The sequence below is a fragment of the Rutidosis leptorrhynchoides genome, chromosome 4 (genome assembly GCF_046630445.1).
Source record: "Rutidosis leptorrhynchoides isolate AG116_Rl617_1_P2 chromosome 4, CSIRO_AGI_Rlap_v1, whole genome shotgun sequence".
Lineage (NCBI taxonomy): Eukaryota > Viridiplantae > Streptophyta > Magnoliopsida > Asterales > Asteraceae > Rutidosis > Rutidosis leptorrhynchoides.
This window is the reverse complement of record NC_092336.1, coordinates 17279367-17296910: the sequence shown is the minus strand read 5'-3', so window position 1 is coordinate 17296910 and position 17544 is coordinate 17279367. Positions and strand designations below refer to the sequence as shown.

Below are 17544 nucleotides of genomic sequence, written 5' to 3'. Positions count from 1 at the left end.
ACCGCAAACGTAATGTTATCATCATTCGACCACAACACATCTTTGTTACACAACTTTTTTCAATAACATCAAAAGGCACAGGACCTTCGGTTGAATCAGTGGCAAATGCAATTTGAACATCACTAGTTGCAACATTAACATACTCCTTTAAAATAACATTAACATCTTTTTCCATACTTTTGAAAGCATCATTACCACCAAAAGCATCAGTATCTTCATGGACCAAACAATTAACAACACCACTAACACCTAGACCAATTTCATTAGAATAACACACCTTAGAAACATTAGTCTTGTGACGATCGCTCCAAATCCATATGGACAATACGTCATTCATTGATTTCATTGCGAGGTATTTGACCTCTATATGATACGTTTTGTAAACATTGCATTCTTTTGAAAAGGCACACCATAAATGAATATTTAAATTAAAGGTTTTTAACATCTGATGATTTCTACATATAGACAATCACTGTAAATAATAGTTTACAATAGTACTTCCGTTGACAGTACAGTCAAAATAAGATACATGGTGATGATTTGGTGAATGCAACGTTTCCTTGAAAAATATGCCATGTATGACTCCATGCACATAGCTTGTCTAACATATAAGCAAACAGCGGAAGACTTCTAGAAACCTGAGAATAAACATGCTTCAAGTGTCAACACAAAGGTTGGTGAGTTCATAGTTTTAATATTACACATAATCCGTATATCAATGTGGATTTACAAAAGTTCAGTTGTTTTATTCAAAACGTTTATCAATAGGTTTTACATAAAAGGTGGATCACAAGATTTCAGTTATTTCATCCGAAACGTTTATCAATAGGTTTTACATAAAAGGTGGATCACAAGATTTCAGTTGTTTCATCCGAAACGTTTATCAATAGGTTTTACATAAAAGGTGGATCACAAGATTTCAGTTGTTTCATCCGAAACGTTTATCAATAGGTTTTACATAAAAGGTGGATCACAAGATTTCAGTTGTTTCATCCGAAACGTTTATCAATAGGTTTTACATAAAAGGTGGATCACAAGATTTCAGTTGTTTCATCCGAAACGTTTATCAATCGGTTCTACAAAATTGAGCACCCTGGTAACTAAACTTTAATGCTTATATAATTTGTACCCTTTGTATAATCATCTTAATAATACACGCAAACCAACGTGCACGCTTCTCAAATAGCATACGTCCGTTAAAAGGCTAGTGCTCTAGCTCGGACGGGGATATCAAGCCCTATGGATCCATATATAACTACTCGCGCCCACCAGTTCTTATAACCGGCAGTTACTAGTTACCAAAGCTAAGGGATTTTCGGTTTAAACTCAGTGTAGAATTTAGTATGTACTTGTATCCATTGCGTTTAAAATAAAGTGCATGTATTCTCAGCCCAAAAATATAGATTGCAAAAGCAATTAAAAAGGGAGCAAATGAAACTCACGCATATAAATATTGTATATCGGTTAATAAAGCATTTGCATGTATTCTCAGCCCAAAAATGTAGAGAGTAAAAGGGATCTTATGAAACTCACTGTTTAATATTGATATACAATATTGCAGGAAAGCACGTAGACGCATCGGAGATGATAAACACGAGGTTTGATTCACAAAAAAAAATACCCCCGAACATTACCCATAACCTCCTTGGCAATAACCCATAATTTCCTTAGCTCTAGCTTGCTCGAAAACTCATTTTGAAAATTACTTGGACAGCACTCCGTCGTAATATTTTATGTACTTTATTATTTTTGTATCGCAAAAATAATAACACTAATAATAAAAATAATAAGATTAATAATAATCTTATTATTAATAATAATAATAATAATAATAATAATAAAATAAATACGGAGTAAAAATAATATATATGTGTGTGTTTTATCTGGAAAAAACTCGAGAATTTATAGCACTTGGCCTGAAATCTGGAGTCATGCGACTCGCATGGAAATGGCCTTCTGGCCATGCGACTCGCATGAGGACCAGGGACAGCTCACATTGTTTTGTAATTTAGCTCGTCGACATAATTAAATATTAATATAATATATATAATTTAAATAATTAATTATATATTATATTAAATTCACGTGCATAGTTGACTTGTAATTTTTGTTCCGATAAGTCGTACGTCATCACTCGACTTATGTCCCGGTTCTGGTTTTTCGAATGTCCTTTCGTACGCTGAGAAAACTTGCATTTTACGTTTCGTGACACGTACCTTTGTCAAAATATAGCCTTAAGTTATCCATAAACTATACCACTCATAGTATATCTTAAACTTTCGAGTATTTTGGTCATTTACTTCTATAAATCATCATCTCGTTATTTGCTAAAAATACATTTTAAAATAGTGTTTTACTGTAGCAAAGTCACTGTAGCAAAGTCAAATTTTACTGTAGCAATTCACTGTAGCAAAGTCAATTTCACTGTAGCAAATAGTGATTTTCGAAAACACTGTAGCATTTTGAGTAATGTGGCAATTTGAAAACACTGTAGCAAATTAGTGTTTAACTGGTTCATCTTAAACGCTTTAGTTAACTTATCTAAATATCGATTGAATCAATAAACGAATGTTACTATCGTTTATTATATATATGTATATATCTTTTTAATATACATAAATCAGTTTTTAAATACACATTGGACGTTATTTATAAATAAATTTTAATAATAAATATTTAAATTTATCATATACATTAAAATAGATATTTAAACCAATAAGTTTAATGTACGGTATCAAACAATTAATACATTGTTACCTTTTCATGTTATAGTATATATGTATCTTTTTACATATAATTGTTCGCGAATCGTCGAAAACAACCGAAGGTATTTAAATATATAAAAGTAATTCAAAAATTTTGAGATTCAGTTTTACAGACTTTGCTTATCGTGTCGGAAATGTTAATCATACAAAGATTAAGTTTAAATTTAGTCGAAATTTCTGGGTCATCACAAGTCTTCACCCCTTGAAACTCTTCAACCTCTAGCGAAGTAATACGAAGCATATCCACGATACGGTTGAAATGGATTTGGAGGATACGAAGTGTTCTAGATGCAGTGTGGGGGTTTCTGAAGTTTCAGACCTTGATCGACTTAACCGTATTATTTTCGAGACTTTAGATCAACGTTTGTTGATGTTCACCAATCGATTGTGGTAACGAGTGGTTCAACTATTGTGGAGAAACAAGTTTCTCTTGATAAGAGTAGTTGAGAAGCCCTTGAGTAGCGGTGTTAATGTTTGCTAAATTCAATTGGCCAAAAAAGAAAAAAATTGTCGCGATTTCAGTAACATAAGTGTAATTCGAGAGGTGATGATGTATATTTAATAATATACAAAGTATATTCGTATATTCAAAAATAATATGGGGACCAAAAATGTAAATATAATTCAAATTTTATTTTTATTACTCTAAAACAAAGCTCCAATTGTAGTGCGTGAAAAATCCGTTTCGATTATAATTTGTTGCGTTTAGTTCGCAAAATTATTTCGAGTTTAACGGTTATGGTGGTGAAATCTAAGTAGTCGCAATTTCAGTAACATAAGGGTAATTTGAGAAGTGATCATGTATATTTAATAATATGCTAAGTATATTTGTATGTTCATAAATAATATAGGAACCTAAAATGTAAATAGAGTTCAATTTCATGTTTATTACTATAAAATAGAGATCTGTTGGTAGTGGGTGGAACATCCGTTTCGAATATAGTTTGTTGCGTTTAGTTCGTAAAATTATTTCGAGTTTAACGGTTATGGTGGTGAAATCTAACTCATGCCGAACAAAAAGATTATTCGCGTCAAAATTTATGTGGGTAAAATTAGTGGAGTTTTTATTAAAAATAGAAGTAACCTTCCCTTTGTAGTCAACATTTACACCCTTGAAAGTTTACTTTTTTTTTTGCCCCTTAACAAGTCTGACAATTTGTAGTATTACTCTTTGTTGGTACACGTGTTTAAGCGTAAGATACAAATGGTTGAAGCACAATTTGGTTACTATTCAGCACACTTAATCTTTTAGACCAAAGTGGAATGGAATGGAATGGAATGGAATTTCCATTCATTATTCACCTACTTCTATTTTTATTTATTTATTTATTTATTTATTATTATTATTATTATTATTATTATTATTATTATTATTATTATAATAATAATAATAATAATAAACTTAAAAGTATTAAAACTTACAAAAAATTAATGGGGAGCCTAGAGACAATCTGGGCCCCCACACCTCTAGCAATAGCAAAACCTATCCTAGTAAAAATATGAGCAGCAGCACCGGCACCAATATCTTGCGCCATCGAACTCTTCTGAACCCGCTTTAGCAAAGAAACAGCATCCTTTTCTAATTCCCCAAGGGAAGAAAATGAGAAAGGGATGAAACCATAACCAATCGTCTGACAGCTAGATTCGTACTTGACCCGCTTCCGACGAGCCGCATCAACCACAGCACGTCCAGGGACAAAGTCAGAAAGCCCAGACTGTGTCAAAGGAGAAGACCCTGTCAAGTCAACACAAACATCGCGACCACAATCCCAGGAATAAAGTAACACATCTGCAGGTCTGAGGGCCCTGTCGTTCCCTCCAGACAACCCAATGTCAACCTCCTTTCTCGCTGAAATCCCAGATCGATAACAAACATCAACAAGGGAATTCCGAACAACATTATGTCGATGCTTAATACCCACCATACCAGCACAAGACACCGCGTGATCCCCGAAAATATCCCCAGTAAAAACCCTTGAACAGGCAGAGCACGCCGTCGAGATAGAGAACAATGGAACACCCAACCGGTAGCACAACACACATCGGTAAGTCTTTGCGTTCATCGTCTGACCCAACCCCAAAATAGGGACTGCCCTTAGCCAAGCAGAGGTGTGATCACCCTGCTGCGATTTCCATAAGGCCGATTGTCGGGGAGATAACGAAAAAGTGGATTCTGCAGAAACGGTAACCTTTGTGAAATAAACATCTGCCAATTTCTTCTTGAGTATTGGGGCAGCGACCTCACTCGGATTACCTAAAATATCAAACCCAACTGTTTTATTAAACAGACCCAATGCATCTTCAAAAGCACGACCAAGACCAACAATACTCGCATGACGTAGTAGCTTGGTCTGCAATCCAGCAGACTGTAATCGAGAAGCCAGAAAAGCATAATGACGAACATCTCCCGCAGAATAAACACCAAGCCCTCCAAATGCAAATGGCAAGGTGGCAAGCCGCCACTGCCAATCACCAAACCCAGGCCCTGAAGCAGTAACAATACGCTCCAAGGAAGATCGAAGGGCTCCATCGAAAGCGCGTTGAGCCGCCTCAAATATACTAGGAGGACAAGTACGCAAGGAAAAGTAGAGTTTAGAAACTCCCGTACATGCCATAAGCAACAACAACTCACACTGAGGATCATCAAGCTTAGCAACCTTATCCATAAGCGCAATGGACTTGGTCACCCTTTGCATCACCAGTTCACTACAAAAATCAGGATCGGAACTTGCGGGGGCCCCAAGCAACTTAACACCATTTAAAGGCCGAGCAATATTAGGAGGAAAGACACCTACTTGCCTGCTGCGAGGGTCCTCCGTAGGCCAGAAAATTTCTGTTTTTTCAACGTTGAGATGCAGCCCAAAACGAGGCCCATCCTCCATAATCAAATGCAAAACCTTCCCCACCACCAAAGTGTCCCCAATAATAGTACCATCATCCAAATACCACGCCTGAAGACAAACCTCAAAATTATCTCTGATTTTAGAAACCAAGGGTTGTAGGACCAAAGCAAAAAGCAGCGGACCAAGGGGATCACCCTGTTGCACCCCCTGAGAAGACCATAATGTGTGGTTCCCATAATACAATCTGGCTTTATTAGAGTAGCAAAATTCAACCCACCGAGAAAGGCTCGGACAAAGGCGGCGAACTTCACGTAACATGACCGTACGATCAACTAGATTGAAGGCATTTTGAAAATCAACTAATAACATAGAGAGGCCAACATCAGAGCCACGATCCTCAATCAGCAGATTCACAGCATGAAGAATAGCCTCACCACCTGAAGAAACACCAACACCAAACTGAAGACCATCGAAGTAACTTCCCAAAGACTGGCCAACCATAGCAGCGCCAACCTTCGAAACAAGACGTCGCCAAACAGTACCCACAGCTATAGGACGAAGACCACCGCCGGGCTTGACAAGCGGTGTGAGGGGAGCACTAGCAATATACTCTCCTAATTCCATAGGGCACCTTCCAGCTAGAAAGAGATTAACGACTCCGGTAATAGAGCCAACCAACTCATCCGAGACTGCCACAGCAGCACCACTCAAGCAATCCATAAGGTGTTGTGCACGTAAACCATCCCTACCACATGAAGTGCCCCGAGGAAAACTTTTAATCTGGCCCAAAACAACAGCAGAAGTCGTAACGAGGTGAAGGTGATCAACCGTCATATCAGGCAAGGATGGAGCGATAGGAGAAGGGTGCTTAGACAGCAAGTCCGCCAGTGTGGCGTCATTATAAGGAGCAACGCCTGATGAAGAAAGAACACGAGCTGCAGCGGTGTAATGGCCATCACAAATCTTCCTACGACACTGCTTAATATTACGCTCTTCCAAATCAAGGACCTCATCATCAACCACTGACAACATAGGAGAATCCTCTGCCAAATACTCCCTCACAAGCTGTAAACTCCCACCCGCTGTCCCCCAAGAGCAAATAGCACGGGAAATATTCTCTTCCTGATGCCGACGCTTTATCGAAGACCTAGACTCACGACTACTCCGTGGCCGAAAGGTTTTAAGGGTACAAAGGGGTAACACCAACAAAGAGACCCAACTAGAAATGTCATCAGGCTTAAAGATCACCTTATCAAGAGCACCTTTCACGAATACTCCCATTTGTCACGCACGCACGTGCTTTAGGGCAGACCCCCGAACCACATTAAAGGGATTCGGACCTTAAACCATCCCGAGGGGCATGCGGGTCGGACTGGGTCCTGAATACGGGTTGATAAAACCTCCCCGGGACAATTCGGCTTTCGCGAAATAAATCTCACGGATATTTTTAAGGGGAGAGACTCGAACTTGAGACATCTCCACCCTCATCCCAATACACAAGTGTAAAGGGGGTGAACTACTGATTTTTTTCTAAAACCAATAATTTACCAACTATATAAATACAAAACTCATTAACACAACCATTGTACACTACCATTTCATACAATCTCAGTATCATTTTTCAAAAAAAAAAAAAAAAATGTCTCAATCAATTAACAATTATTTTTTAACCATGTGATCAACAATCCAATCCTGTCACCAAATAATTCGTCATCGAATCAAGCTAGCAATTCTTTTTCCAAGTTAAACTAGGTATTCGTAATTCGCACCAAATCAAAACGCATTCTACCAACAACAACAATTATATTCACAACAACTTACATACCTACTACAACCATTTCCTTTTAACCAACAATAACAATTCTGTTGGCAACAACTTTCATACATACCACAACCAACACAACCGGCTTTTGAAAGCGTACCCGAAACACAACTCAAAACCGAAAAACAAAAAATTAAAAGAAAAGGAAAGAAAAAAGTAGGCGAACCAAGTGAACGTTTGAAACGTCAAATTATGCTTTAGACTCCAGACAAAGAAAAAAAATTGGCGGAACGTTGGCTCAATGCTACGGAGAATCGGAAAATTGGTACCTCACAAACGTACGATTCGTTTTGGAATACGATTGTTGCCAACTATAATCGTGTCGATGATCACAAAAGGAACAACGATCAAATAATTTAAAAAAGGGGGAAAATGGCAAAAGACATCAAAAATCCTTCGTGCATATCACAGGACTATGAAATTGGTATTGGCACCGAACAAATACGAAGAAGACCTGATGACGACCTGACGACGATCGAGTAGAATTTCTATTTATTATAATAATAAGTTTCGTATTATTTATTATTTATGTAATGTTTTTTTATGTAATGTTCTTTTACTTATGTAATGCGTTTTTATCTTATATTTATGTGATATTTAATTTAATGTAAGGTTTATTTTTATTTAGTTGAGTGTTACTTTATTTTCTTGATTGTATTTAAGTAATAGTTTGAGGTGAAGTGGAGGGATTAGTTAAAGGAATGTTAAAATTTTGTGTCTTAATATGAAAAGGATTGTTAAAATAGGGAGTTGCCTAAGGAATCCGGAAGAGATCAAATTCTAAACAATGATATAAGCATAAAAACTCAGTTTATTAAACCCAAACTTGGCAGTAATAGCTACTCTAAGCTAGATTTTGGTCTTTCAATTTACTTTCTTTTTTCTTTTTTTGGCAATAATAACGAAAACTTGTATGAATAAGGAAAACCCGTTTTCGAAAAGAAAATGTCTTCAACAAAAGATACAAGAGAGAACCCGAAGAAGCTCATACCTAGAAAACGAAACACAACAAACTATCTATATCGAGCCTCAACATGAATATATAGAAACAGTAACCGAAACAAACACTCAACAAACTAGCAAGAGACAAATCACAATATCGAAATAACACCACGAAACACGAAAATGTTATTTCTGAGCTCAAATATCTTTAATGAAAACGCCAAATTCTTCCATTTCCGAGTTTCACTCGCAATTAATACGGCAACCAATCAATTAATCACAGAATATTATCACCAACAAATCAACAGATTTGCAACTACACCGTAGTCAAATATCAGGATATATCTATCAATCTCAGAATATAAAAACTATCATATTTGTTTCAGGATTAAATGAACGGACTGGCAATATGAAAGATTGTGCAAGCCAAATTGAGCATTATAACAACTCATCAAGTTTAATTTCAACAAAACAGAGTGCAACTCATCATCCATAAAAACCATAATCTAACAATATAAATCAAAACAAATCTAAGCAGTAAGCAAAACAGCACCGCCAGCCTCCTTAATCTTCTTCTCTGCAGTTTTTGAAATAAGTTTCGCCTTAACAACCATTGGATGTGAAACTGGAACAGCTCCTTTTCCCAACACTTTAAAGTAACCGAACTGAGTAACATCAACAACCGGCACCTTATCACCAGAAGCTTTCTCCTTCACATCTTGTGGGACCATTGACCAAAGCTTATCGACATTAACAATAGGGCAATGGAATTTGTTGCGGAGACGGTGAAAGTATCGCATACCGACTTTACCAAAGTAACCGGGATGGTACTTGTCAAATAGGATACGATGATGATGCATTCCACCAGCATTACCACGTCCTCCAGGATGCTTTCGGTGTTTTCCAATACGACCGTGACCCGCACTTACGTGACCCCGCTTCTTACGGTTCTTCCTCAATCTCGTAGTCATTTTTCCTAAAATAAAAATATCAAAATCATTAGTTCAATTACAAGTGTTTCACAACTAATGCAAAAACCAGCACACATTATGCTTCAAGATTCCTACAAAGATCGAAAGTTCATTGTGTACATCTAATTAGCAAGAAGAACAAATTAGGTTTCAAAACACCTAACTATTTAGAAAAACATGTATCGTGGTTGGATCAGTACATATGAAAAATGCAAAACTATAAATTCAGAACTTCTACAAATGTAACAAACAAGTATTAAAAGCCTTTGAATGTCAATAATTACGAATCATAAGATAAATTAAGTACATCCAATAGAACAGCATAGATATTAACGTTTTTAGGCTCCTACAAATATTAATATCTCAAAAATAAGAAGCTAAACTATGTACATCTAAATTAATATCAAATTAAAACAAACTAGATCTCAGAACTCCAACACGTTAAACATCAAACTACTTCGATTATGTAACATCTAATACAACAATGCGAACAAATTAGGTTTCATATTTGAGTTCGGTTAAATACCTGTAACAGAGTACTAGCAAACATAATATGATACTATAACTATTTTGGATTCAGAACTGCACTCCTGAGTTCAATTAAGTGAATTTAACACGATATTAGCAACAAAAGCATCCAATAAATCAATCAAATATGACGATATATAATAACAGACAAAAATAAAAATTACCTAAAATGAGAACTCCGGCGGGAAAGTGCGGCGGAGATTGGGGATAGAGTTTGCTAGCTCACTGAAATTGAATTAAAACCCTAATTTCTTTTTATAAGATACTCCGAATAAGATAAGATGCGTACAAAGAAAAGGCGTTGCACATGGGCTGGACGGTTCAAAGGCAAAAGCGTTTATGGGCTTTGTGTTGAGCCCACTAAGTCTTTTTCTTTATTGGGCATATACGAGGTTGGTAATAACTAGCAAAAACTTCGACCGTGCGTTGCTGCGGTTGTATTTGACGCGCGATCGAATTTGGATATACGTTGTTTGGTACCTAATATATCTAGTAAGTTGGGTTGTTTGTTGGACGTGTATGTATATGTATGTAATATACCCCGAAATATTTAGTGTTTTTTAACGATGTTCGTTTCGCGTATAGTTAGTCGCGTGGTGTTCGTAAAATTATTTCGAGTTAAACGGTGGTATCGGAAATATTTAACTCGCACCGAGCGAGAATATAGGCCCGTTATCTAGTGTTTTTTAACAATGTCCGTTTCGCGCGTAATTAGTTCCGTTGTGTTCATTAGATTTTTTTCAAGTTGAACGGTGGTCTCAAAAAAATTTAACTCGCACCGAGCGAGAAGATAGGGCCCGTTAAAAATTCGGGTGGAATTAGTTTCTTTTATTTTAATAAAATTATATATTTACGTTTTTTATCCCTGAAAAAGTGTAAAGTTGAGGGGACGTTGTGTAAATTGAGTCGAAGTTGAGGGACCGTTTGTAGTGTGAACGCAAACGCAAAACGACAATCCAATATAACTGAAACTACGAAATCTTTCATGTGTCTTAGCATATAGGTATAATATAATATAATAATATTTCCACGGGAAAGTTGTGGAAATGCCCTAAATTTCGAGGTGTTCAGCATATGCCATTGAAATTTCTAAATTTCTCAGTTGTCCTCTGACCACACACCATGCACGTCGCACGGTCCGTGATGGTGATGGGTCGTGCGTGTGCGTTGCGCCATTGTCGTTTATTCGTTTTACCACCAGCTACGCTCCAACTTACCCCGCAACTCGCATACGCATCACCTGGGTCGTCTCAACAATTTAAAGGTCCTAGACGAAAATAAAAATGGGCTCACATATACGTTAATGCTGCATTCTCGAGTTTTTTTTATAACAGAAAGGTAAGGAATATGACAGATTAAAAAATAAATGTGATTCTCGAGTTTTTATTTTGAGTGGAAAAGAGAAGAGAGTAGGGGATTAGAAATGATAGATAGTTATATTTTGTTAACAACACGCTCTGCCCATATTTGAACGGATTATGAAGGATAGTAAAACACTATCATCCCCTATATTTTCCACTCCTTTTAGCTGAAAAATAAACTCGAGAGTACAGCTAAATTTTTTTACTACGCATAAATAAATAATACTCCAAATTATCTATTTATTTACTTACATTGTATTTACATATTAAAAACAAGGTATTTTAACTTTAATTGACAGTTTTTTATTTGATTTAATTAAATATATTGAAAAAATTATTTACATATTCAATATTTTGGGTCATTCTGAATTTTTAGATCCTAGGCGGTTGTCTATATTATCTATGCTCGAAGACACATCTGGTGCAAGTTGCACCGGATAAGATCAAATTATCAAGATAAGTGTTTTTTTTTTTTTTTTTTTTTTAAATTTTCCATATTTCTAAGATAGCATTGTATCTGTTTATAGAGAGTTCCCTATAATCGGTAGCTTTTACCATTCCAACAAACAATACTTAGACATTTTCCTGTGTTTTTTATTCCCGAAAAGTACCATATTAGTGATGCACGGTATGAGTAGCAAATTATTTGTATGTCTCATAGGGCACTCTATTAAAGAAATTAACAAAAACATAAAAAATGGCTAAGAGCACACGGTGCCCATCGATTTTTTTCACCGTCCCTCAAAATCGACGGTGAGATCGACCGTCGGTCGACACCGTGACGGCGTCGATCTCGCTGTCGATTTCCACCCACCAAAATCGGACCGTTTTGTGATGACCCAGAAATTTCGACTAAATTTAAACTTAATCTTTGTATGATTAACATTTCCGACACGATAAGCAAAGTCTGTAAAACTGAATCTCAAAATTTTTGAATTACTTTTATATATTTAAATACCCTTCGGTTGTTTTCGACGATTCGCGAATAATTATATGTAAATAGATACATATATACTATAACATGAAAAGGTAACAATGTATTAATTGTTTGATACCGTACATTAAACTTATTGGTTTAAATATCTATTTGAATGTATATGATAAGTTGAAATATTTATTATTAAAATTTATTTATAAATAACTTCCAATGTGTATTTAAAAACTGATTTATGTATATTAAAAAGATATATACATATATATAAACGATAGTAACATTCGTTTATTGATTCAATTGATATTTAGATAAGTTAACTAAAGCGTTTAAGATGAACCAGTTAAACACTAATTTGTTACAGTGTTTTCAAATTGCCACATTACTCAAAATGCTACAGTGTTTTCGAAAATCACTATTTGCTACAGTGAAATTGACTTTGCTACAGTGAATTGCTACAGTAACTTTGCTACAGTAAAACGCTATTATAAAAATGACAAGGGTACAAGTTGCGGAACGCAAAGTACACGATATAAAATAGTACGCAAGGACGTCTGAAAATCCGGAACCGGGACCCGAGTCAAGAAGAAACGCCCGACGCAACGGACCAAAAATATCTAGTCTACTATGCACAAGAATAAAATATAATATATAAATAATTATATTAATTATTTATATATTTATATTTATTTTATATTATGTCGACAAGCTAGGAGCCAAAACAATGTGAGCTGTCCCTGGTCCTCATGCGAGTCGCATGGCCAGAAGGCCATTTCCATGCGAGTCGCATGACTCCAGATTTCAGGCCACATCTATAAATTCCAGTGTTTTCGCTCGATTTAAATCACACACATACACTAATATATATATACTCCGTAATATTATTTATTATTTATTATTATTATTATTATTATTATTATTATTATTATTATTAATAAGATTATTATTAATCTTATTATTTTATTATTATTATTAGTGTTATTATTTTTGCGATACGAAAATAATAATATACATCAAATATTACGACGGAGTGCTGTCCAAGTAATTTTCAAAATGAGTTTTCGAGCAAGCTAGAGCTAAGGAAATTATGGGTTATTGCCAAGGAGGTTATGGGTAATGTTCGGGGGTATTTTTTGTGAATCAAACCTCGTGTTTATCATCTCCGATGCGTCTACGTGCTTTCCTGCAATATTGTATATCAATATTAAACAGTGAGTTCATTTGATCCCTTTTTACATATATTTTTGGGCTGAGAATACATGCAAATGCTTTATTAACCGATATACAATATTTATATGCGTGAGTTTCATAAGATCCCTTTTACTCTCTACATTTTTGGGCTGAGAATACATGCAAATGCTTTATTAACCGATATACAATATTTATATGCGTGAGTTTCATTTGCTCTCTTTTTAATTGCTTTTGCAATCTATATTTTTGGGCTGAGAATACATGCACTTTATTTTAAACACAATGGATACAAGTACATACTAAATTCTACACTGAGTTTGAACCGAAAATCCCTTAGCTTTGGTAACTAGTAACTGCCAGTTATAAGAACTGGTGGGCGCGAGTAGTAGTATATGGATCCATAGGGCTTGATATCCCCGTCCGAGCTAGAGCACTAGCCTTTTAACGGACGTATGCTATTTGAGAAGCGTACACGTTGGTTTGCGTGTATTATTAAGATGATTATACAAAGGGTACAAATTATATAAGCATTAAAGTTTAGTTACCAGGGTGCTCAATTTCGTAGAATATTTTTGATAAACGTTTCTGGATGAAACAACTGAAATCTTGTGATCCACTTTTATAGAATATTTTGATAAACGTTTCTGGATGAAACAACTGAAATCTTGTGATCCATCTTTATATACAGATTATACGAAACATTAAAACTATGAACTCACCAACCTTTGTGTTGACACTTGTTAGCATGTTTATTCTCAGGTTTCCTAGAAGTCTTCCGCTGTTTGCTTAGATGTTAGACAAGCTATGTGCATGGAGTCTTATATGACACATTTTTCAAAGAAACGCTGCATTCACCAAATCATCACCATGTATTTTATTTTGACTGCATTGTCAACGGAAATAATGTTGTAAACTATTATTCATGGTGATTGTCTATATGTAGAAATCATCAGATGTCAAAAACCTTTGATTTAAATATTCATTTATGGTGCGCCTTTTCAAAAGAATGCAATGTTTACAAAATGTATCATATAGAGGTCAAATACCTCGCAATGAAATCAATAAATGACGTGTTCGTCCATATGGATTTGGAGCGATCGTCACACGTTTGAAGATTTTTTTTTTTTTGAAAAATATAGCCGTTAAACGGCTATAATCTGTTTTTTTTTTTTTCTTTCTTTCTTTTTACTATATATTTACACCTTCACTTCACAACTTAAACACCAATTAATCACAAACCATCTTCACAACCTTTCTATACAAACATAAACATGAATTTCAATTCAACCAACCCAAATTCATCCAACTACGTTTACAATGAATCAAACCCGATGGATCACAATTTTAATTGGCACAAATTTAACGAAGCTCATCCCGAACCCGAAAACACATCACAAACCCGAATACCACATACTCAAATGTCACCCGAAGATTATGCTAGTTGGATGGAATGGCAAAAGTTGTCTACGGACACCTCGTGATCAGACGCAACGCGTTGAAGAGGTTCGAGGAGGTCCAAGAGTTGTCTACGGACACGGACGAGGAGTAGTTTGTTCGTATGTGTGTTTCTTTGAATAAGCGTACTCGTAGTGTTTTTTAATTTGTATTTTAGGAATGTACGTTTTTATTTATTAATGAATTATGTTTGTTTGATGTTTATTATTATTTGAGTATTTGTTACAATTAAATACAATATTTAAAAATCAATTAAAAAATTAAAAAAAAAAATAGACACTGAAATGAACACTGTGGACACCTCCACCTTACACACTGTTAGTCAATTTCAGTGTAAAAAATGGATACTGAAATTGACACTGAAAAATGGACACAGACACCTCGTGCTCTAAGACTTAAAGCTAATTTTATTACTATTATATAAATATAAATAAAAATATAAAGTTCTAGCAAAGCAGAGTTCGTAAACTTGATTCAGATATTTTGAATAATGTAGTTCAATTTTGACGATCTAAGAAAAATGTAGGTCAACACAACAACGTTTTTAGTTTGCAATTGACTATGTGTTTGTCAGGTCGAGTTTCAAATTAAGTATGACTTGTTATTCATCTATTTAGATAACAATCTCACCCCATTTTCTTGAAAGAGTTCTGTCCAAAACAATCTTAACAAAGACGACAACAAATATAGTGCATTAGGACCATGATTTAGTAATAGACACACACTTTAAGTAGTGCTCGATACTGGCAGAAAGATAAAGATATATGCTTACGAAAACTATTTGCAGAGAAGAACACGGTACGATATTAACCGGTTTCCTGTTCAAACTCATCACCATCCGACTCTTCTGCATTGTCAGCATCATCGTCATCCGCCTCATTGTCAAAATCTTCTTTGTCATTCTCAACCGACGTTTTCCCGATCACAGGAAGGTTGCTATTTAGCTTCCGGATCTCATTAAACTGCAAATAAGCAAATGCATTCTTATGTATAAAAAGAGCCACTTATGGTGCATAATACAGTAATAATATTGATATTAATATTTATTATTTATTAATTTGATAATAGAATTAAAACAATCATAAAAATAATAAAATATCATAAACTATTTCAAAAGCAAAGTGCTACCGCTAGAAAAAAACTTCAATAACCAAAGTAGAAGTATTTAAATTTAGGATACTTGGTGTGTGCTGTGTGCATCTATATAGTTGGAAAAGTTATCTTCAAATATCAGTGTTCATTTAAGAGTGATTAGAGTATCTGATTAATTGCTTTAACCCGAGCTTATTTAGCTCAAATCCAAACTTGATTATATTCGAGCTCGAGTCGAGCTACAATTAAAGTCACTTTATCAGTTACATTCACTAGTAGAGATCATAGTATTAATGTTTAACTCAGCTCACTTGAACGATTATTTTCATGAATAGCCTAATTCTGTATATGGCTTTTGTGTTTCAGAACTTTATATTAACCCAAATAATCGAATGTAAATCCATGAACAAATGTATAAATGAAACATTAAGGTTACGAGGTAGAATTTCGAAAGGAGTTTGCCAAAATTCTAAGATCATTTTCACTTAATTTAACAAGCATCAAAACTCGAACAATTACAAATAATTCGATCTAGAGCTCGTACATTTTATGTTTCTTTTTGAAACGCGATCTAGAGCTTGAACATAATTATAATTATTGCATTTATACTCAAGCTTGAGCCTAGTACATGGAACGTGAACAAACAGTATAAGATAAGCAAATAGAAATAAAAAATTACCGATCAAAATTAAAAAATTCGATCTTATGATTACAGCATATTGTCTACTAGTTACTAAGATTTCATTAGAAAATTGATATATGCAATCAAGAGGAGGTAGATACGTATATCAATTTAGGGTTTGATACTTTGATATTAGCTCAATATACACAATTTGGTTTTTAGAAATGAAATTAAATCCGTGAATACCTAGATTACGGTTAAAGTAATCAATAATAAGTCATACAATCAAACAATTAAACACTAAATGAGCATGAAGTAGCTAATTATTATACAAAATATATATGGCGGAAACGGATATAGAGAAATGGATATAGATGTATGTATGTAAATAGTGACCTTTTCTTCCAATTGAGATTCTTCGACAGCAAGAAGATGTTCTTCGCTGTGTGGCGGAGGCCACTGTGGGGTAACGAGGAGTGACGACGGAATGATCCTCGATGACGTCGGGTACTGCGTCATGAATGCCGGAAACTGCAACATCCTTTTTTAGTCGCTTTTAAATTCAAAAAACGGTATTCTAGGAAAAATGAGGATGTCTGCAAAAAAAAAGACTATGAAATTCAATTTTAGGGTGTGTTTGGATGAAACTAGCTGGAGCTGGAGCTTAGGAGCTAGAGCTGGAGTTGGAGCTTATGGTAGCGGGAGCTTATTATTTTTTATAAGTATTTGGTAAACTAGGGGTGTGTTTGGCGCAGGAACTTATGGGAGTTTATGAGAGCTTATGGGAGCTTGAGCTTATGATTTTAATCAGCTCCAAGTAACAAGCTTTGTTTGGTAGACATAAAAAGTAGAGTTTATGAAAATCATAAGCTCTAGAAAAATAAGCTACTTTTAGTAGCTTATGAAAAAAAGTAGAGCTTATTTTACAACCAAGGCTGATTTGGAAAAGAAGGCAGGCTTGCTGACGCAGAGTATACGGATATCTGAAAAGGTGCCGAAACCTTTGGCGCAGATGCCTGCG

At 35.1% G+C, this 17544-nt stretch overlaps 2 protein-coding genes across 3 annotated transcripts; both read right to left on the bottom strand.

Moving 5' to 3' along the window:
- Positions 1–8729: 8729 nt before the first annotated feature.
- LOC139840369 (large ribosomal subunit protein uL15x-like) lies at positions 8730–10175 on the bottom strand. 2 transcript variants are annotated; one of them, XM_071830635.1, is made up of 2 exons: positions 10036–10175; positions 8730–9348 (listed from the first exon to the last, which is right to left on the bottom strand). In XM_071830635.1, the coding sequence occupies exon 2, from the start codon at positions 9341–9343 to the stop codon at positions 8903–8905; it is 441 nt and encodes a 146-aa protein (XP_071686736.1). In that variant the 5' UTR covers positions 9344–9348; positions 10036–10175; the 3' UTR covers positions 8730–8902. The 2 variants fall into 2 exon arrangements, with proteins under 2 accessions (XP_071686736.1, XP_071686737.1); XM_071830636.1 differs by lacking the exon at positions 10036–10175 and adding an exon at positions 9870–9924.
- A 5213-nt stretch (positions 10176–15388) lies between these two features.
- Positions 15389–17087, bottom strand: LOC139845428 (uncharacterized). Its single transcript, XM_071835687.1, has 2 exons — positions 16920–17087; positions 15389–15771 (listed from the first exon to the last, which is right to left on the bottom strand). Exons 1-2 carry the CDS (start codon positions 17061–17063, stop codon positions 15616–15618), a joined length of 300 nt encoding a protein of 99 aa, XP_071691788.1. The 5' UTR covers positions 17064–17087; the 3' UTR covers positions 15389–15615.
- Positions 17088–17544: the final 457 nt, after the last annotated feature.

What these genes read in the sequence shown, in the direction of transcription:
- LOC139840369 (XM_071830635.1), bottom strand. Translation starts at nt 9,343, where the DNA reads ATGACTACGAGATTGAGGAAGAACCGTAAGAAGCGGGGTCACGTAAGT.
- LOC139845428 (XM_071835687.1), bottom strand. Translation starts at nt 17,063, where the DNA reads ATGTTGCAGTTTCCGGCATTCATGACGCAGTACCCGACGTCATCGAGG. An exon ending in AATCTCAATTGGAAGAAAAG is followed by an intron (nt 15,772 to 16,919) that starts GTCACTATTTAC and finishes GCTTATTTGCAG; the next exon opens with TTTAATGAGATCCGGAAGCT.